This window comes from Schistocerca cancellata, chromosome 2, assembly GCF_023864275.1.
Source record: "Schistocerca cancellata isolate TAMUIC-IGC-003103 chromosome 2, iqSchCanc2.1, whole genome shotgun sequence".
Taxonomy (NCBI): domain Eukaryota; kingdom Metazoa; phylum Arthropoda; class Insecta; order Orthoptera; family Acrididae; genus Schistocerca; species Schistocerca cancellata.
In genome coordinates, this window is record NC_064627.1 from 60,779,424 (window position 1) to 60,796,480 (window position 17,057).

At 39.2% G+C, this 17,057-nt stretch overlaps 1 protein-coding gene across 3 annotated transcripts in view; it reads left to right on the forward strand.

Annotated features, from left to right (window-relative positions):
- The window catches only part of LOC126161334 (trichohyalin), a 447,594-nt gene that overhangs the window by 280,482 nt on the left and 150,055 nt on the right, over positions 1 to 17,057 (forward strand). For all 3 annotated transcript variants that reach the window (XM_049917093.1, XM_049917095.1, XM_049917094.1), the window contains exon 14: positions 10,805 to 10,926. In XM_049917093.1, the coding sequence (XP_049773050.1) occupies positions 10,805 to 10,926 (122 nt within the window). The remainder of the gene's footprint in view (positions 1 to 10,804; positions 10,927 to 17,057) is intronic.

Sequence of the window (17,057 nt, forward strand, 5' to 3'; positions counted from 1 at the left end):
GACACCCAGAACTCCGGGTCGGGGGAGACCTATTGTACAGGATGAGAAGGAAAGACTGATTGTTGGGGACTGCACCGGATGAGATCTGAAAAAGCTTAAAGCTGGAAAATAGTATAACAATCAAGACAGAGATTACTGACAATACATGGTGCAAGAATTAATAAGAGCAGAAAACCTTAAGTGCATTGTTTATGGTAGATGTGGAGGGCAGGGAAAAATAGAGAGGTCAGAAAGTAAAAGATACAGAAAATTAAAAGTGAGTGAAAAAAAAAGGAAGTTACTGAGAAGAAATGCTGAGACCAAAGAGATCAATGTACATTAAGGTCAGGCGGCAGTCACCAACAATCAGTCTTCCCTTCTCATTCTCTCTGGTAAATCTCCCTTGACCCAGGGTCTTGACAACTTTTCTGAATGCTCCTCATTTCCTAAACCTCACCAGTCCTTCACCTTTAACACTTCTGCCAGGAGAAGGAGTCACTGACTCCAAAAGTTTGCAAATTTCAATAAATTTGATATGTATGTTCTCCTGCTGCCACTTGGTTGAGTATACTTCTTATCTATCCAGTTACATTATATAGCTTCAAAAATTGAAAAATTGAGATAGTTCTACAGTTCAAATGTCTTGGAGAAATCATCAAGAAAAACTAAGGGAGAAAGAAACATGATTAAATAGAAACAACAAAGTGAAAAAAGCTCAATTTCCAATCTGGTCACCATGTAATAGGATACACTTGTCAGACATTAAGATCCAACACTAGAAAACTGTCAGTCTCTTAGAAGAAGTCACTTATGCTTGTGACATCCTATTACAACTTAAAAATGAAGGAAGAACAGATCAGGTCCTCAGAACTGAAAGAAAAATCATGACAATTGGAATAAATAAAAATATGTCAGTTCTGGAGGATTCGCCCCCCAATGAAACTGTCAACTGAGAGACTGACCTGGTCATCAACATAATGAAGAAGAAAAGAATGTCTTATGTCTTCCAGTGAAGCATTGAGATCTACATCTACATCTACACATCTACTCTGCAAGCCACATATGGTGTGTGGTGGAGGGTACCCTGTACTACTACTGCTAGTCCTTTCCTTTCCCACCTCACTCACAAGTAGAGCAAGGGGAAAATGGCTGACTGTGTGCCTCTGTATGAGCCCTAATTTCTCTATCTTATCTTATCTTTGTGGCCCTTATGCAAAATGTATATTAGCTGCAGTAGAATCATTCTGCAGTCAGCTTCAAATGCCAGTTCTCTAAATTTCCTTAATAGTGTTCCTCAAAAAGAACATCAACTTCCCACTAAGAATTGTCATTTGAGTTTCTGAAGCGTCACCATAATACTTGCAGGTTGACCGAACCTACTGCTAACAAACCTAGCAGCTTACCTCTGAATTCAACTATGTTACTGTGTCAAGCAGGACACTACTAATGCTTTACTCAAAGATTAAGGCCTGTTTCCTACTCATCTGCACTGACTTACATTTTTATACATTTAGAGCTAGCTTCCAATCATCATACAAACTAGAAATGTTGTCTAAGTCATCTTGTGTATCTCCACAGTCACTAATCAACAACACCCCCCTGTACACTACAGCACCGTCAGCAAACAAACACAGATTGCTGCCCACTCTGTCTGCCAGATCATTTATATATATATAGAAAATATATATAATATAAATATATATGAAAAATATATGGAAATAGTTCTAGGTAGGTATGTATCCACACTACACGTTAACCCTTACTTCAGACATATACTGAATTAATACGTCTGCCTGTGCGGCAGAACAGAATGCGAGCTCGGCGTCTCAGGATATATGTGTTTTGGAAAGGTGGGAGTCGTATCACACTTCCATGGGGTACTCCTGGCGATACCCTTGCTTCTGATGAACACTTGCTGTTGAGGACAGTGTACCAGGTTTTATTATGTAAGTCTTTAAGCCTCTCACATATTGGGACCTATTCCATATTTAACAGTTTGCAGTGGAGCACTGTGTGAAATACTTTTCAGAAATCTGCAAATATGGAATCTGCATATTGCCCTCATATGTAGATTACTATATATCATGTAAGGGGAGGGCAAGCTGATTTCTGCATGAATGATGCTTTCTAAAACCTAGCTGATTCATTGACAGAACCTTTCTGTCCCAAGGAAATTTATTATATTTGAACTGAGAATATATTCAAGAATTCTGCAGCAAACCAATGTTAAGGATATTGGTCTGTAATTTTTCAGGTTCAATCTTTAACCTTCTTGTGTAAGGGAGTCACCTGCACTTTCTTCCAGTCACTGTGGACTTTGCACTGGACAAGAGAGTCATGATAAATGCAAGCTAAATAAGGGCCCATGCCAGTTTCCATCTGGACCTGGTGACTTATTTGTTTTCAACTCTTTCAGTTGCTTCTTTATGCCAGTGATGCCTATTACTATGTCCTCCATATGGGAGTCTGTGCGATGGCAAAAAGGTGGTATGTTTCTATAATCCTCCTACGTGACCTGTTGCTTAAATGTGAAATTTAAAACTCCTGGTTTCCTTTTGCTATCTTCTGTTGCCACACTGGACTGGTGAATAAGTGATTGGATGGAAGCCTTTGACCTGCTTAGTTATTTTACATAGGACCAGAATTTTCATGGGTTCTCAGCAAAATATTTTGGTTTGGCATGTTGATGTTAGCTATTGTATGCTTTATGTAGTGATCGTTTTACAGGCGCAGGAAGCTCTACTAACTTTTGCCTGTTTCCATTTGTGCATTTTCATTTGAATCAAGAGTGTAACAGTCTTTGATTTCTCAGAATTTTTCAAATTTTGTTATTAAATCATGGTGGATCTTTCCTTTCATTAATCCACCCACTTGGCACATACTTATCCAGGGCATGATTTACAATCCATTTAAACATTGCACATAATTCCTTGCCATTGCCAGTCTACATTTTATATCCTCTCTACTTCGACAACCATCAGTTACTTTGCTCCCCAAATAGCTTAACTCATCTACTGCTTTAAGCTACTTGCTCAATATACAGATTGAATAACATCGGGGATAGGGTACAACCATGTCTCATTCCCTTCCCAACCACTGCTTCCCTTTCATGCCCCTTGACTCTCATAACTGCCATCTGGTTTCTGTACAAATTGTAAATAGCCTTTCGCTCCCTGTATTTTACCCCTGCCACTTTTAGAATTTGAACGAGAGTATTTCAGACAACATTGTCAAAAGCTTTCTCTAAGAAAAGTTTTGCCTTTCCTTAATCTATCTTCTAAGATAAGTCGTATGGTCAGTATTGCTTCATGTGTTCCACCATTTCTATGGAATCCAAACTGATCTTCCCTGAGGTTGGCTTCTAACAGTTTTTCCATTCGTCTGTAAAGAATTCATGTCAGTATTTTGCAGCCATGACTTATTACTATGATAGCTTTCTTTGGGATTGAAATTATTATATTCTTCTTGAAGTCTGAGGGTATTTCGCCTGTCTCATACATCTTGCTCACCAGATGGTAGAATTTTGTCAGGGCTGGCTCTCCCAAGGCTATCAGTAGTTCTAATGGAATGTTGTCTACTCCCGGGGCCTTTATATACTCCTTCCACCTTTCTACTATCCCTTCTTTGATTAGAACTGGGTTTCCATCTGAGCTCTTCATATTCATACAAGTGGTTCTCTTTTCTCCAAAGGTCTCTTTAATTTTCCTGTAGGCAGTGTCCATTTTACCCCTAGTGATATATGCCTCTACATCCTTACACTTGTCCTCTAGCCACCCCTGGTTAGCCCTTTTGCACTTCCTGTCGATCTCATTTCTGAGACATTTTTATCCCTTTTTACCTGCTTCATTTACTGCATTTTTATATTTTCTCCTTTCATCAATTAAATTCAAATCTCTTCCATTGCCCAAGGGTTTCTACTAGGTCTCATCTTTTTACCTACTTGATCCTCTGCTGCCTTCATTATTTCACCTCTCAAAGCTACTCATTTTTCTTCTACTATATTTCCTTCCCCCATTCTTGTCAATCGTTCTCTAGTGCTCTCCCTGAAACTCTCTACAACCTTTGGTTTTTTCAGTTTATCCAGGTCCCATCTCCTTAAATTCCCACCTTTTTGCAGTTTCTTCGGTTTTAATCTACAGTTCATAATCAATAGATTGTGGTCAGAGTCCTCATATGCCTCTGGAGATGTCTTACAATTTAAAACCTGGTTCCTAAATTTCTGTCTTACCATTATATAATCCATCTGAAACCTTCCAGTGTCTCCAGGCCTCTTCCATGTATACAGCCTTCTTTCACCATTCTTGAACCGAGTGTTAGCTTTGATTAAGTTATACACTGTGCAAAATTCTACCAGGTGGCTTCCTCTTTCATTGCATACCCCCATTCCATATTCACCCACTACTTTTCCTTCTCTTCCTTTTCCTACTATCGAATTCCAGTCACCTATGACTATTAAATTTTTGTCTCCCTTCACTATCTGAATAATTTCTTTTATATCATCATACATATCAATCTCCTCATCATCTGCGGAGCTTGTTGGCATATAAAGTTGTACTACTGTGGTAGGCATGGGCTTCGTGTCTATCTTGGCTACAATAATGCGTTCACTATGCTGTTCATAGTAGTTTACCCACACTCCTATTTTTTTATTCATTATTAAACCTACTCCTGCATTACCCCTATTTGATTTTGTATTTATAACCCTGTATTCACCTGACTTATAAATACAGAATCAAATAGGGGTAATGCAGGAGTAGGTTTAATAATGAATAAAAGAATAGGAGTGCGGGTAAGCTACTACAAACGGCATAGTGAACGTATTATTGTGGCCAAGATGGACACGAAGCCCACGCCTACTACAGTAGTACAAGTTTATATGCCAAGTAGCTCTGCAGGTGACGAAGAAATTGATGAAATGTAGGATGAGATAAAAGAAATTATTCAGGTAGTGAAGGGAGACGAAAATTTAATAGTCATGGGTGACAGGAATTCCAGAGAAGGAAAAGGGAGAGAAGGAAACACAGGGGCAGATGTGGACTCTGACCACAATCTATTGGTTATGAACTGTAGATTAAAACTGAAGAAACTGCAAAAAGGTGGAAATTTAAGGAGATGCGACCTGTATAAACTTACTAAACCAGAGGTTGTACAGAGTTTCAGGGAGAGCATAAGGGAACAATTGACAGGAATGGGGGAAAGAAATACAGTAGAAGAAGAATGGGTAGCTTTGAGGGATGAAATAGTGAAGGCAGCAGAGGATCAAATAGGTAAAAAGACGAGGGCTAGTAGAAACCCTTGGGTAACAGAAGAAATATTGAATTTAATTGATGAAAGGAGAAAATACAAAAATGCAGTAAATGAAGCAGGCAAAAAGGAATACAAACGTCTCAAAAATGATATCGATAGGAAGTGCAAAATGGTTAAGCAGGGATGGCTAGAGGACAAATTTAAGGATGTAGAGGCTTATCTCACTGGGGGTAAGATAGATACTGCCTACAGGAAAATTAAAGAGACCTTTGGAGAAAGGAGTACAACTTGCATGAATATCAAGAGCTTTGATGGAAACCCAGTTCTAAGCAAAGAAAGGAAAGCAGAAAGGTGGAAGGAGTATATAGAGGGTCTATACAAGGGCGATGTACTTAAGGACAATATTATGGAAATTGAAGAGGATGTAAATGAAGATGAAATGGGAGATATGATACTGCGTGAAGAGTTTGACAGAGCACCGAAAGACCTGAGTCGAAAAAAGGCCCCCGGAGTAGAGAACATTCCATTAGAACTACTGACAGCCTTGGGAGAGCCAGTCCTGACAAAACTGTACCAACTGGTGAGCAAGATGTATGAGACAGGCAAAATACCCTCAGACTTCAAGAAGAATATAATAATTCGAATCCCAAAGAAAGCAGGTGTTGACAGATGTGAAAATTACCAAACTATCAGTTTAATAAGTCACAGCTGCAAAATACTAACGTGAATTCTTTACAGATGAATGGAAAAACTAATAGAAGCTGACCTCGCGGAAGATCAGTTTGGATTCCGTAGAAATGTTGGAACACGTGAGGCAATACTGTCCCTACAACTTATCTTAGAAAAAAGATTAAGGAAAGCCAAACCTATGTTTCTAGCATTTGTAGACTTAGAGAAAGCTTTTGACAATGTTGAGTGGAATACTCCCTTTCAAATTCTGAAGGTGGCAGGGGTAAAATACAGGGAGCGAAAGGCTATTTACAATTTGTACAGAAAGCGGATGGTAGTTGTAAGAGTCGAGTGGTATGAAAGGGAAGCAGTGGTTGGGAAGGGATTGAGACAGGGTTGTAGCCTATCCCCGATGTTATTCAATCTGTATATTGAGCAAGTAATAAAGGAAACGAAAGAAAAGTTCGGAATAGGTATTAAAATCCATGGAGAAGAAATAAAAACTTTGAGGTTCGCCGATGACATTGTAATTCTGTCAGAGACAGCAAAGGACTTGGAAGAGCAGTTGAACAGAATGGACAGTGTCTTGAAAGGAGGGTATAAGATGAACATCAACAAAAGCAAAACGAGGATAATGGAATGTAGTCGAATTAAGTTGGGTGATGCTGAGGGAATTAGATTAGGAAATGATACACTTAAAGTAGTAGATGAGTTTTGCTATTTGGGGAGCAAAATGACTGATGATGGTCGAAGTGGAGAGGATATAAAATGTGGACTAGCAATGGCAAGGAAAGCATTTCTGAAGAAGAAAAATTTGTTAACATTGAGTATAGATTTAAATGTCAGGAAGTCATTTCTGAAAGTATTTGTATGGAGTGTAGCCATGTATGGAAGTGAAACGTGGACGATAAATAGTATAGACAAGAAGAGAACAGAAGCTTTCGAAATGTGGTGCTACAGAAGAATGCTGAAGATTAGATGGGTAGATCACATAACTAATGAAGAGGTATTGAATAGAATTTGGGAGAAGAGTAGCTTGTGGCACAACTTGACTAGAAGAAGGGATCGGTTGGTAGGACATGTTCCGTGACATCGAGGGATCACCAATTTAGTATTGGAGGGCAGCGTGGATTGTAAAAATCGTAGAGGGAGACCAAGAGATGAATACACTAAGAAGATTCAGAAGGATGCAGGGTGCAGTAGGTACTGGGAGATGAAGAAGCTTGCACAGGATAGAGTAGCATGGAGAGCTGCATCAAACCAGTCTCTGGACTGAAGACCACAACAACAACATTCACCTGACCAGAAGTCTTGTTCCTCCTGCCACTGAACCTATTCCCATTATATCTAACTTTAACCTATCCATTTTCTTTTTTAAAGTTTGTAACCTACCTGCCTTATTAAGGGATCTGACATTCCATGCTTTGATATGCAGAATGCCAGTTTTCTCTCTTCTGATAATGACGTCCTCCTGAGTAGTCCCCACCCAGAGATCTGAATGGGGGACTAATTTACCTCCAGAATATTTTACCCAAGAGGACACCACCATCATGTAGCCATACAGTAAAGCTGCATGCCCTGGGGAAAAGTTACAGCTGTAGTTTCCCCTTGCTTTCAGCTGTTCACAGTACCAGCACAGCAAGGCCGTTGTGGTTAATGTTACAAGGCCAGGTCAGCCAAACATCCAGACTGTTGCCCATGCAATTACTGAAAAGGCTGCTGCCCCTCTTCAGGAATCATACATTTGTATGGCCTCTCAACAGATACTGCACCGTTTTGGTTGGTCCTACGGTATGGCTATCTGTATCGCTGAGGCACGCAAGCCTCCCCATCTATGGCAAGGTCCATGGTTCATGGGGAGATATTTGTCTGCTTTTAGTGAGACAGTTTTCCAAAAATGTGTCCAACAGTACTTCACGAGACTGGATGTCCATACTTACTGCAATGAATCCATAGACTTCCCAGTCTATAGTCTGCAGGTCAAAGTAACCTCCGCCTAATGTTGCATTATCTGGTTATTTCTGCACTACTGAGCATAGAGTTTCTTTGAATGACTCTAAATCTGCCACAGAAGAATCAGGTGGCTAGTAAAAACATCCAGCAATTAACCTGACTTCACGTAGACCTGTTATACGCGTCCACATAATTTCATCATCACACTAAAATTCAACCCCAGTAGAGGCAATACATTTGTCGACTGCTATGAATATTGTCCCTCATAGGGCATCTAATCTGTCTGTATGATATTTATTCCGTGACTCGCTAAATATTTCAGAGCTTTTTACTAAGGGTTTCAGCCAGCTCTTGGTCCCAAGAATAATTTAAGCATGACAAATATCCTGAAGAGTAGTAAATTTGGGAACTTTGTTATGAATACTACAACAATTTAGTGATAAAATCTAGACAGTTTAGTGTCTTTACTTTGAATGTGGTGTACTTTCACTATCTGCATATCGACTCCCATATGTTCATCAGAATACTTCAAACCACCACCTAACTCCAAAAAAACCCATATGCGCTCCACAAGTCCTCTGCTGCCCTAGTAGCTGCTTCCTTTGTGTAGTGCATCCCTGACCTATCAAGGGGAGTCCCACAATTCTCCACTGATATTGCAATTCCTGAAATCTCCAGCCAAGACTGTTACAAAGTCAACAAAGCCTGTGGTTGAGATATTGTAGGTACTGCAATATTTGTACTAGCAGTGTGCCCCCTTCCAGCTGCCTGCCGGTGGCTTCATTCTGTCCAGCTGACAGGTGGGGAGGAATGTTAGGCTGCAGTGGTGGGCTGTCGAGTGTGCCAGAGGCTGCACTCTCATCTCTAACTGGACGTTCCTGATGTGTCTCATGTGCTGGACAGTGCTGGATGCACTCTTGTCATATTGCTGATAATGTGGGATTCCACACCACACTAAGTTGGTATCCTTCATCCCTATTGACAGTGTTCTCATGAATCCTTATTTATGTGGATTCCTTTATAATGCTGTCCCAATAGCGGGTTGCTTGGTCTAGCACTTTGATGTTCTGAAACTCAAAGATGTGGTTTCCCTTGACATTATGCTCCGCTACCACTGATTTCTCTCTGTCCTCCTCTAATACATGCCTAATGTGCTCCTCATAGCATTTCGAAATACATCTCTGTGTTTGCCCAATCTACAGTTGTTTCCCTTTCTTGTACATACCAATAAAGAAGAAGGCAGATGGTACACTGGACTGTGCAGTATATAGGAAGGAAACCACACAGACCTGTTCCACAATGCTACAAGCTGCTACCATTCAGTGCAGTGGCACACAGTGGCACCACCCTGGTAGATGGGGTGCACGTCAAATGGAAGCCACCCAGCCAAATTACAGCACCTGAATGAAGTGTTCTGCAGAACTGGGTACAGTGAACTGCAGATTAGTAGGGCATTATTTGAGAAGAGAAAAGATGCAGGTAACTGGGGAGAGGGAGAAGAAGACAAGAGACTCGCTTTCCTTCCATACTTGTGACCTCCCTTATTCAAATTGTAAGGCTGCTTGAAAAATCTGACATATAAACTGTCCTCTGACAACTTTCTAAGACGAAAGGATACCTTTGCAGAAGACCCACTAAAACTGAGCATGTCTGAGACATACAGCATCACCTGTGAATGTGACCAACAATACATTGGGCAAATGCAGCACTGTAGTGTGTAACACTGCAAGGAGCACATTAGGCATGTATGACTGGGACATACAGAGAAGTCAGCAATAGCAGAGCGTAGTTTCAAGGAAGACCACATCCTTGACTTTCATATCACCAAGATGCTATGCCAAAGAATTGGCTATCGGAGCACAATTATAAAGAACTCCATAGAAATAAGGAGTTACAAAAATCTGGTCAATAGGGATGAAGGATACCAACTTAGTGCAGCATGGGTGTTGGTGTTAATATGATGAGATTATGTCCAGCACCATCCAGCACACAAAACTCATCCAGGATGTCCAGACAGACATACAAGTGCATCCTCCAACACACCTGCTACCCCACCACAGCAGCTTCACCGCCTCCCTGCCTGTCAATCAGACAGCACTGAAGAATCAGTCCATCTGATAACTGTGTAAGTATAAGTTGTTAGAATTTTCATTTCTTTAAATAGTTTGTTTGCAGATGTCTTCAGTTTTATTAACATATGTTCCTGATGCAGCCCAGATAAATCATTTGTTAGAGTATTTTGAAAGCCAGATACGATTGGCAAATCTGTACGTGATTATTTGTTGATTGAGACTCCACAATTCTTTCTAAAAAAGGAGTGTAAAGATACATTAATTTTATAACTGAAAACAGCATACAAACAACTTGTTTTTAAAGTAAAACCAACTTTTTTTTTCAAAATACAGCATGTGCTCAACAGTAATATTAGAAATTACATTTATGAGCTGGATTTGTGACATTAATGCACTACCATATCCCTATTGAACAGATTTTGTTGAGATTAGTGAAATTTTAAATTTAGTCTGTTAGTTCCATTTTTGTTGTAACATTCATGACTTCTCGCTTCAAGAAATCTAAGAAAGGTAGCACCTAACACAAATATGCAAAATTAATGTAACAGAGTATTAATAATTTACTTTAGTTAAATAGGAGCTATGCATTGGTACAGGTACTAATGTATATTGTGTTACATTTTTTTACCACTCTTGATTTCTTTAGCCAGTTTTCAATGTTGTTAATTGTGTTATATTTGGAATAGGTTGTGTATACTTTTCACTTACATAGGTGCCTAAATGTACATAGTTGTTATGTGTTATGTGTTGTTATGTGATGAAACCTATATCATGTGCATTATTGATGAACGATAAGTAAATATGAATGTAAATGCAGTTCATCACTATCACTATTGTCATTATGTTGGTATTGTGTACAGAGAGAAAATATCATTTGATTTAAGGTCATCGAAACAGTCCAGGTCCTGCTCGATTGACACCAGAGCCTCCAATAGAGAAAGATGAGGGTATATCAGATGAAGAAGACCCAGCAGAGTTGCGGTTACTACTTGAACTCAATGAGCAGGTGAGCTCATACTGTGCCTATGATTAATAGCTTCAATATGATTTTATCATGCGCATTATTTTTGTTGGACTTATATGAATACATTAGTTCATCCTTATAGTATACAGTTTCCTTCCTGGCTGACCACTGCAGTTGATGGTTTGAAATCCAGTTTCATACATAGAAAGGAAGTAGAAAAATTGTGTGACAAGAGACAGCTAGGTACTGTAAACAATGAAAATAATAAGAGCAATGATTATTAGTATTTGATATATATTTACTTAAGGACATGCTGCTGGAAGAATAAATTTTGCACAACACAAGCAAGATAATCAAATGCTGTCTGTGTTGTGAGAGATGTCATCGAAGGGGCTGGTGGGAGATGTCATCGAAGGGGCTGGTGGTGGTAGTGGTCACGGGATGGAAGGGATTACTCACACACACACACACACACACACACACACACACACACACATTAAATGTGAAACAGTGTAAACTCCAGGTTGGAGTCAGGAAAGATATATTGCTACTTACTGTAGAGATGAGATGTTAAGTTGCAGACAGGCCCAACTAAAAGACAGTTACACATTAATGCTAGTCCAAGCTGCCGGAGACGGTGGTCATGTGTGCATGAGGTGTGCTCTTGTGTGTGAATGAATATGTGCGTATGTTTCTTTTTATGATGAAGGCTGCGACCAAAAACTAATGTGGTAAGTGCCTTTTAGTTGTGCCCGTCAACAACTAAATGTGTCATCTTTATGGTAAACTTTGTTAATACATTATGTATAGACATTTTTGTCACTTGTAACTTGATTGAAACATCAAATTTTGGTTCATCACGTTACACACTTGAAGTGGTTAACATGCAGAGCATGAATTGAAGTCTTTTTTAATGTGTGTTGTTACCATTGTCTACATTGGTGAACCCTCATCATTCACCTGCAGTGTATTATAGGGCTAGTGTAGGAGATCAATCTGTGGATGAATTGTGTGTCCATATATACCTAACTGTAGGTGAGGCACATGACTGAGTGAAAGGGACCTTTTCTCCATTTAGTCTATATATTTATTAAGATTTCTTTTTAGCAATACAACCAGAGATAAAAAGTAAACTAAGGGTAGTTTGAGCTTAAAAAGCCAGTTTTGAATGTTCACCCAAGTGTCATGCATACTAATACTGTTATGTCAGCTACTATGGGAGTCAGCACTGACACAAACAAGGAAGGAAAGAAGTTGCAATTGCTGGTGGCAGGAATCCAAAATGATCTGTACATAACATATGCAGACTAATAGAACACTTTATTTCTAAAAAGGAGGGAAACATAACTTCTCATTATGAGGTGGCATAATTTACTTCCTGTGCCTCCTATCTGTAATTACTTTTACACACTATTACTACTGTAGTATGCAGGCTAAGTATCATCTTCCTGTTACTCAGTACTGATGCTCTTGAAGTCTGTGACCGAACTGAGGCCTGACCAGCTATGGGTGGCTCATTAAGTCACCATTCAGAGGGGGTGCTGAACTCTGTCTTCTTGGAGGTGGTGCTGCCTGCTCTTTCCATTGGCATGCAGGTCAGCACCTTCTTGATGCTGTTTTGCAGTGCTGTGCTGGTCAGTTTGTAGTTGATGCTTTAGAACTGCACAAATATGACAGCAGATTCATATTGATTTCCACACCATCAAAAACAATAACATATTGGCTGAATCCATTACATTTTCATGTGTATGACATCGTAGCATACATATTCAAAACTGACCCTTTAAGCTGAAACTTGTGTAACTAAGAAGAGATCTTAATCAGTATGCTGCCTTAGTGGAAAATTAGGAAATGAGACACTTAAAGTAGTAAATGAGTTTTGTTATTTGGGGAGCAAAATAACTGATGATGGTCAAAGTAGAGAAGATATAAAATGTAGACTGGCAATGGCAAGGAAAGCGTTTCTGAAGAAGAGGAATTTGTTAACATAGAGTATAGATTTAAGTGTCAGGAAGTCGTTTCTGAAAGTATTTGTATGGAGTGTAGCCATGTATGGAAGTGAAACATGGATGATAAATAGTTTGGACAAGAAGAGAATAGAAGCTTTTGAAATGTGGTGCTACAGAAGAATGCTGAAGATTAGATGGGTAGATCACATAACTAATGATGAAGTATTGAATAGAATTGGGGAGAAGAGGAGTTTGTGGCACAAGTTGACAAAAAGAAGGGACCGGTTAGTAGGACATGTTCTGAGGCATCAAGGGATCATGAATTGACATTGGAGGCAGCGTGGAGGGTAAAAATCGTAGAGGGAGACCAAGAGATGAATACACTAAGCAGATTCAAAAGGATGTAGGTTGCAGTAAGTACTGGGAGATGAAGAAGCGCTTGCACAGGATAGGGTAGCATGGAGAGCTGCATCAAACCAGTCTCAGGACTGAAGACCACAACAACAACAACATAGTGGAAAATGTCACCTTCATTCGACAGATTTATTGGTCCATGAAGCAGATGTAGATCAAGGTTGTGTTTGCCATAGTTTCCTTCTTTGCTGAGCTTCAATCACCTGTCTTGTACAAACAGAGAAATTTACAGCTTATATGGTTGAGTGGCACAGCTTTTGTTTTTCTATCACAGCATCCCAAATATTAGAAGTTATCTGAGCTTTTTAAGGTCTTTTTAAGCTGCTCCTTGTAAACCTTTAGAGTAGCATGTCGAGCTCCCCCACCAATACTGGGGTCACCATACAGGTTTTATGAAGGAAGTCTGTCATCAGTAATGTGCAGGATGTGGCTGATCTATTTAATACTACACACAAAAACAGTGGATTTTATACTGTATGTCATTGGCTTAGTACATCCATGTGAAACTGAATACTAACACTCCCATTCAATGTTTGTTTGTTAGTTATGAGGGGCAGTGATGAACACCCACCTCTATGGGACCATTGAATAGTTCCATTCAGAAGTAACAACCACATACATCCTGACATTTATCCCACTGTGTTGATGAGACGATCAAGTCCTGTTTCATAGAACTCAGATGGCTACTGACAGATCCACTTCCTCATCCAACTGAAACTGGTGTCTATGCAAGTCTTTCTTCAGGTCATGAGAATGTGAAAGTAACACAGTGAACGATGTGTGCAGTATGGAGGATGTTGCAGTGTTTCCCAACCAAATCACTGAGGCATAGCCTTCATCCAGTTGTCAGTGAGAGGGCTGGCTGGCTTTATGGTGCAACAGGATGATGCTGTATGACAGCATTCCTGGACATTTTTTACTTTATGACCCATTACATTTTCTGGAAAGTGTCTTCATAGCACTGTGCATTGATTGCAGTTCCCTGCCAAAGGAACATGAAGAGCAGGGGGCCCATGCAGTCTAAGAAGAGGATCATCCTGACTCTACCCTAACATTTGGAAAAAGGCTTTGGATTTCTTTGGTGGGAGAGATGTGGGATGTTTAAACTGTTGGCTTGGCCGTTTGCCCTCAGGTTTGAAATGGTGGTATCATGTAAGGTCATGATGTTCTTCTTTGACTATAGGAGTCCTCTGGTCATCGAGTTCATTGAGCGTGGAACCAAAATCAGTCATTGAGCATGGAACCAAAATCAATGCATAGTTCTATGAGATAGAATCATTCTGCTGCATGATAGTGCCTACCACCACACTGCCAATTAGATGAAGGCTACACTTCAGTGACTTGGTTGGTAAACACTGCAACATCCTTTGTACCTCGAGGATCATTCACTATGTGATTTTCACATATTTGGTGACCTGAAGAAAGACATGCTTGTATATTAATTTCAGTCAAGCGAGGAAGTGCACGAATGGGTGTGGAGGTGGACTTATCAGTGACTGACCACATTCTATGGAACAGGAACTGATGACCTCATCTTCCAGTGGGATGAATGCCTTAATTCGTATGGTGATTGCATTTGAATGGAACAACTCCATGGTCCCATTGTGATGAAGTTTAGGGTTTCATTTTAGGGTGTCTTATATTTTCACATTCTATGGATTTCATAATGATGTAGAATGAGTCATTTTACATTCACATTACAAATTAATTTGTAAATATGGCTACAATTTTAGGGTTTCATTTCAGGGTGTCTTATAGTTTCATGTTCTATGGATTTCATAATGATGTAGAATGAGTCATTTTACATTCACATTATAAATTAATTTGTAAATATGGCTACATGCTGGACATTTAGAGGTTGTATTATTGTAAGTTACACAAATGTGAGTTAGTAATTCCCACCCACCAACTGTTACACTATAAAATAAAAGAAGTTCTTCTATGGAACTGGAGGATTTCTCAAGGAGAAACTTTTTCAATTTGTTTTCAAATTTTACTTTGCTGTCTATCAGACATTTTATATCAAAAATTTTAGTTGCAGTACTGTGCATCCCTTTTTGTGCTGAAGGCAACATTTATGTGATGTAATGGATGTCATTTGTCCTTCTGGTTTTGTCATTATGTGCATCATTGTTCCTTTTGAGCTGCAGTGGATTGTTTACAAGAAACTTCATAAGTGGTCAGTATCTGCTGGTAAAAGCAATTCTGTTCTATGATGTCATGAGGTAAATAATCAGTGCTGCAAAATTGGGACAATAACTGCCTGGGCCACTGTTAGTTTAGCACTTATTTGCAAATCTTTATTGAAGAAGACATAATGTGAGAGGCATCTAAAGGCTGCATGGTTAGCACTGATTTTTTGTATACCTTTCATAAGCACGGTGATACAAGAGAATGTTTCCAAGGTAGGAGATGAAGTCTGTCTGCTTCAGATGAGTGTGGGAGATTTTAGTAATCATAGTCTGCAAGAGAAATTCCAGGGACAAGCTGTGTTAGTACACTGGTTTCCTGAGAATTCAAAGTCACCCCAAATCATTCATCAACACTCCTGAAGCAGTTGACAGAAAATGCAGTTCTTCATGTGTATGTGCTGGAGAAGGATTGTCATTTATATTCTGTCTCTCTGTTATACTAGTGACCATGTCCAATCTTTTTGGCCAAAGTCTGGCTTGATTAAAAAGTCATCCACCAAAACAGAACCTATTTCCACTCTGTCGTTGTGGTCATGTCTCTTACTCACAAGTGTAAGGAAAGAGCATATATTTGAGCACATAGCACCTTTAAGCCTATTTCGAATTGGATATTTCACTAACATGTCACTATGGTGCAGAACTTGACCAATATTATTATTGTAGAGTGTTCTGATCAGCACTACAGCATAGCACTGATATTTGGAAAGTATTCTTGCCCAGATAATTAAGGAAACAATTCTGCCATTTATCTCCCATTTGTATGTATCAGTCCTTTAGTGTTTGTATAGCAAGTGTTGTTTTCAGCAGAGAATGTGATTACTGTTTTGTAAATAATATAGTTTTGTAATATATCAGATTACTGATGTATGTATTATAAGAATGGTAAATTTTCTTTTAAAACAAACAAGTAATATGAAATACTCTTCACAGTTTAGTCATCTGTCTCTAGAAGGTCTGTTTATAAATGGCTAAGAGATTAATTTAAGAGTAATAAATGTAACAACTTATTAAATAGTAGATGCACTAAGTTGTTGGAAGGTGCACAAACAAGACTGAAAACTTCACTAGGTTTAGGATAAATCCTTTTTTGGGCTAGAGTACACACACACACACACACACACACACACACACACACACATATATATATATATATATATATATATATATATATATATATATATATATATATATATATATATATAAAAAGAACGATGTTTACCAAACAAAAGCGCTGGCAGGTCGATAGACACACAAACAAACACAAACATACACACAAAATCTAGCTTTCGCAACCAACGGTTGCCTCGTCAGGAAAGAGGGAAGGAGAAGGAAAGACAAAAGGATATGGGTTTTAAGGGAGAGGGTAAGGAGTCATTCCAATCCCGGGAGCGGAAAGACTTACCTTAAGGGGAAAAAAGGACAGGTATACACTCGCACACACACACATATCCATCCATACATACAAGACACAAGCGGACATTTCATCTTTCTTTTTAAATATATTTTTCCCACGTGGAATGTTTCCCTCTATTATATATATATATATATATAATAGAAGGAAACATTCCCACATCCACACCGGTTGTTCAGAGCATCCTCCTACAGGCCAACCGCAAAT